Below are 5,568 nucleotides of genomic sequence, written 5' to 3'. Positions count from 1 at the left end.
GGTTTGGGCTAGGGAAGATTTTCCCCTATTTACATACTCCCTCCGTTCCCAAATATAAGTCTTTTTAGACATTTTAGCAAGTGACCACGTACGGAGTAAAATGAGTGAATCTACACTCTAAAATATGTCTACACGCATCTGTATCTTGTAGTCCATTTGAAATGTATAAGAAGACTAACATTTAGGAATGGAGGGAGTATATTGTAATTAATCTTAACATATACTCCCTCCGTCCCAAAATAAATGTCTTAAGCTTAGTGTAAAGTTGAGACACTTATTTTGGAAGGAAGGATATCGACTCATTCTGTTGGTCGCGCATTTAAAAAGGAAAAAAAGAAAAAAAATGGTTGGTCGCGGTCCATTCGGGGCCGTGCTCCACGCTCCCCCCGCCGTTAGGCAGTCCACTTCACTCACCTCCCCAGCCAACTAACCGGATCATTTTTCTTTTTCTTGGGAAGCACCAACCCCAGATCTGCGTCTGTATTAGCTAGCTCGCACTTCGCCGACGCCGGCGTCACCGACACGAAACCGCGACCTTTTAACCTGCTCCACACCTCACTTCGCCCAGCAGAGCAAGCAACCTCGGAGAGAGAGAGAGAGAGAGAGAGAGGGCAATGGCAATGGCGTCCATCGTCGTGCAGGTGTCCGCCCTGCTCCTCAACCTCATCGCCTTCGGCCTCGCCGTCGCCGCCGAGCAGCGCCGCAGCAAGGCAAGCCCTGCACCTGCACGCACGCCCGGAAGCTCGCCTGATCTCGGTACCGCCCTGCTGACTAACTCACGCGAAATGGTGCGCAGGCCACGGTGACGCCGGATCTGGCCAAGGAGTACGACTACTGCGTCTACGACTCGGACGTCGCCACCGGCTACGGCGTCGGCGCGCTCCTCCTCCTCACCGCTGCGCAGGTCGTCGTCATGCTCGCCAGCCGGTGCTTCTGCTGCGGGCGCGGGCTCAAGCCGGGGGGCTCGCGCGCCTGCGCCCTCATGCTCTTCCTCTTCTCATGGTAAACTACTTTATTACAGTATGTTTTAAGTTATGTGCCTCGTTGCTCGCATGACGTAGCTCATAATCGGCCAACAAGCATTGAAGTTTCCTTTCCACTCGTTTGTCTTCTGACATTTGTGTCCGTCAGTTCAGTTTTCCGCTTCTGCAGCAATTCGAAATTCATTAGATCTAGCCCTGTGGTCTGAATTTACTGATGGCGCTTGAGCCAAACTTTAGACCTCACTTCAGATCTAGAGTGAGGTTGGGGTTCAGATCTCTCTCTCTCTCTGTGTGTGTGTCGATTCTGCTGCTGGTTTGTTTTATGTTGGGTTAGCTATTAATTTCAATCTAAGAATTACTTTAATACTACTTTACTAGAGTCGAGTGCCTTCTGAACTGGGTGTCCCCTCACGGCCTAATTTGGTTAGCCTGGAAGGATGACAAGATCAAAATTTACCTTGCTCGGTAGTATTTGCCAAGGCTGAACAGTTCAGGGTTCTCTGTTTGTGCTAAATTTAGTAGTTCTTGTTGACAGGTCTGTTATGGAGATGCAGAATTGTGCAGGCAGGTACCTTAGATCTGTTATAAGTTGGGTATCGAATCTCTTGATTGAACCAAATTTTGGCACACAACTGGTACTGTATTATAGTAGGAGTAGCTCTTATTGAACTGGTACTGATGTTCCTTTTTCTCCACACTCCGAAGCCTTGAGCTCCTCCTCTTCTTCTATGTTATCTCCACATGGCCTTCTTGTCCTCCTCCATAATCCCCATCTCCTCCTTGAATTGATCCCACCTGGGAGCCCGTCTCCAGCATCACGTCCATTTTTCTTTCCTCTAATGTTAATGAGATCTTCTGTAGTATCCTCTTATTTCATACTCCCTCTGTAGCTCAAGACACTTATTTTGGGACGGAAGGAGTACCTGTGTAGCTGTGCTAACCACTAGCAACAGCTGTACCGTTACAGTAAATTAATGACAACATGCTTATATGCTCATCTCATTTGACCAGAGGTGAGAGTACATGCTTATGTTAATTTTTTCAATGAACTGTCGAGCTACTTCAGTTTTTTTAGCACCGTGTGACTGAATTGTTTATCTGGTCTTCCTTGAAATCATGTATTGGATTATCTAAATAGTTCTAAAGTCAGCGTCAATAAATGGCTTCGCTTCCTTGGTGTCCTGAGCTAGCCCAGCCTTGAACTAATTTAGACATGCCATTGTCTGACCATTCTCACCAGTTTGGAACCGGTTTCACTTCTTGGACTGTTTCTGAGTGTTTCTTCTTGTGTCCCTCAATTGTCAGTACATATACTGAAAATTGAACCGGATGCTCTTTCCCCTTATTGCTGTTGTCTGACATGTTCTTCAGTACCTAGAGGTCTCGTTGAGATTCCCTAACTCAAGTCAGGTGACTTAGCAGGATCTCTAACCCAACTTGTAGTAATTCGGAAATGTACATAATGTATCAACCAAGTCATTGCAATTCCCTGAGAAATTTTCATCAACAAGACGTTTGCTTCCCATTTGCAGGCTGACCTTCCTCGTCGCAGCGGCGTGTTTGCTGGCAGGATCAGTCCGCAATGCATACCACACCAGGTACAGGGGGATCTTCAACGGTGACCCGCTCTCTTGCGAGACGCTGCGCAAGGGCGTCTTCGCTGCTGGTGCAGCCTTCACCTTCTTCACGGCCATCCTCAGCGAGTTCTATTACATCAGCTACTCCAAATCCCGGGATGCCGCCGGCGGCGCTCCATACGGCGGCTCCAGCATCGGCATGGGCCCTTACAATTAAGGAGCTTGGTTCTGGAGGTTTATGGACAGGTTCAGTCCGTTTCAGGGCGGATCATGCAAATGTAGTTCGTGGAGTGCGGTGTTCTTGTTAACATTACAGTGCTAGATACGGTGTAAATGAGTTTGCTGTCTTCACTAGGTTATGTATGAGATTGCCTGGTTGGGCCTTACACAATTCGGATTATTGCATTGGATCCTTTATATAATATACTCCCTTCGTTTGAAATATAAAGTACGATATAAGTTTTTTCAAAAGTCAAACATGTGCATGTTTGACTAAGTTTTAGAAAAAATTATCAATATTTACACTACCAAATTCGTGTAATTAGATCCATCTAGAAAAGTATTTTCATATTTTATTTGTTTTGTATTGTCGGTATTGATATCCCATTCTATAATATTGGTCAAACATACATAATATTAACTTGTGTGGAAACTGATGCGTCTTATAGTCTAGAACAGAGGGAGTATATACTTTTTTTTGTACTTCTGCGAGTATGTACTCTCAGGTTCAAATATACCACATACACAAATGTATTAGAACTCTTTATCATTCTCACTATACCTTATTAATTATTTTAATATAGCTCAATACAAGTTTCACACAAAAAATATAGTCGGAGCCCTTACTTTATGCAATATATAACTATTACATGCAAAAATACAGTTTATGTGTAAATAATATATAACATGGGGTTTCAATGTAATTTTTCACGGAAATGGCAGTTATGAAGTATATTAAAAAATGATGAAGAGGTATTAAAAAAAATCATCTATGTGGTACATGAGGAGCGGGAGTATGTTACTATCCATTTAATTGTCAAAGCATTTTCAAGATACAAAAAATTATTTTATTATCACTATATTCAAGATAATAATAATTTAATTAGTTGCACATATGTGTCCATCTGTTTTGTTTAAATTTCATGCTATCGTTGAATGGTAAATAAGTGGTTAGTTTGCACGGTAAGTATTCTATATTGCACATTCTTCAACAAGACCTTTATTAAAAAAATGCAACGACATCTCCGACCTCTTATCTATATTCCAGCAACAAAATCTTTGTTGCAAAACTACTTCAATAAGACCCTTGTTGCAAAATTTGCAACAATATCTCCAGACTCTTCTTGATATTCCTGCAATAAGTTCTCTGCCGCAAAAAATTGCAACAAATGTGATGTTGTGAACAACGAGGCATCCCACAACATCCATGATGTTGCAGGCATCGTCGCCATCGTTGGTGCCCGATTTGCTGCACCATCACAACTCCAACCATGGATCTATCCCAGGACGGCAGCAAGCAATGCCCATATCAAACACTTGTAGCTTCAGGTCGTGGATTTAGTCCACACCTCGGCGGTGAGCGACACATGCTTGCAACATCCTAGGCCTAGTATACAACACTAGCACCTTGAGGTAGGCACAGCTTCGAGAGCCACGATGTTGGGCAACGCGCGGACTAGGGAAGGGACGCAGAAACCTCTTCAAGGAGAGAGAGATACATGAGGGGATGGGTGGTTGTCACGGAGATAAGGATGGAGAGCGATGGAGCAAACGCAGGCAGTCGTGCGATCGCACCCGACCCAACAGCAGCGCGTCTCGCTGATGCCCAGCGCGGATCAATCGGCTACTGTTGTATGCACAAAGCTTAATAAATGCCATATGACACTGCTAGCACTCATCATCAAGTCTTCCGCAATTCACAAAGCTCATGAGCTGATGTGACGATGACAAGATTCAGAGAGAAATATCATGATAAGAGGTGAATTCATATATGCATTTATCTCCACTAAGTCCTCGAGTGAAATATACCACTAGCAATAAACGTTCTATAGGTGCGGGCTCTCACCCAAAACAGAAGCAGAACATCTTAAGCTTCTCCTTAGCAACTTGCGAGCACTTGATTATTATCGAAGTACGTTATAAGTGAAGTGCATTTCAATTATTGCAGTTTGTTTTTTCTATATATGTGAAATTTAACATGCATCATGTTTATATACATGCAATCAGAAAAAAAGGGTCATGGCAACACACACTAGTAGAAAAGGGGGCAATGGTCCAGGCCGGGTCAGACCATTGGGGGCATTGGACCCGGTTCGTGAGCCCCGGGGGCCAGCCGGGCCACGTGGGCCATTGGTCCCGGTTCGTCTGGACCTTTTGGTCCTGGTTGGAGGGACGAACCGGGACCAATGTGCCTTGGTCCTGGCCCACCACCATTGGTCCCGGTTGGTGGCCTGAACCGGGACCAAAGACTTCCCTTAGTCCCGGTTCAAGCCACGAACCGGGACCAATTAGTTGCCTATATATACCCCTCGCCCGCGAGCAGAGCATTCTCACTGCTCTATTTTTCGTGGCCGGCGAGGAGAGAGCTTTGTGGTGCTCTAGCTCACCTCCTATGCACACGAGGTGTTCGATGGAATGCCCGAGGCACACTACTTAAGCTTTCTCCTCTCCAAGCTCGACCTCCAAGCTCCATTTTCCTCAATATATGTCTAGGTTTAGCGGTCCGCCACGTCCCGTCCCCGTCTTCACCGCCGTCGATCGCCCGCGCCGATCTCATCGCCGGCACCACCGTGGTGAGCCTCTTGTTCTTATCTTCTTTCTGAAAGGAAAAAAAATTCTTACTTGTATGTTTATATAGATACTTGTATAATTTTCTTACTTTTATTATTGCATCTTATATAGTGCGATGGTTTTGGTATCCGCCCCCGTCGGTCCTCGTCCTGTCTATGATTCGGATGTGGTATATATTATTTTTTTCATAACTATTGGTTCATCTATTGTTTATGACA

At 44.9% G+C, this 5,568-nt stretch overlaps 1 protein-coding gene across 1 annotated transcript; it reads left to right on the top strand.

Annotated features, from left to right (window-relative positions):
* Window positions 1–418: 418 nt before the first annotated feature.
* LOC100682463 (uncharacterized) lies at window positions 419–3,008 on the top strand. Its single transcript, XM_044495456.1, has 3 exons — window positions 419–710; window positions 797–1,002; window positions 2,516–3,008. The coding sequence occupies exons 1-3, from the start codon at window positions 615–617 to the stop codon at window positions 2,775–2,777; spliced, it is 564 nt and encodes a 187-aa protein (XP_044351391.1). The 5' UTR covers window positions 419–614; the 3' UTR covers window positions 2,778–3,008.
* The last annotated feature ends 2,560 nt before the right edge of the window (window positions 3,009–5,568 follow it).

This window comes from Triticum aestivum, chromosome 3B, assembly GCF_018294505.1.
Source record: "Triticum aestivum cultivar Chinese Spring chromosome 3B, IWGSC CS RefSeq v2.1, whole genome shotgun sequence".
Lineage (NCBI taxonomy): Eukaryota > Viridiplantae > Streptophyta > Magnoliopsida > Poales > Poaceae > Triticum > Triticum aestivum.
Note: the sequence above shows the minus strand (reverse complement) of the source record. Positions and strands in the feature narration are given on the sequence as shown.

What these genes read in the sequence shown, in the direction of transcription:
- LOC100682463 (XM_044495456.1), top strand. Translation starts at nt 615, where the DNA reads ATGGCAATGGCGTCCATCGTCGTGCAGGTGTCCGCCCTGCTCCTCAAC. An exon ending in CCGAGCAGCGCCGCAGCAAG is followed by an intron (nt 711 to 796) that starts GCAAGCCCTGCA and finishes AATGGTGCGCAG; the next exon opens with GCCACGGTGACGCCGGATCT. An exon ending in ATGCTCTTCCTCTTCTCATG is followed by an intron (nt 1,003 to 2,515) that starts GTAAACTACTTT and finishes TCCCATTTGCAG; the next exon opens with GCTGACCTTCCTCGTCGCAG.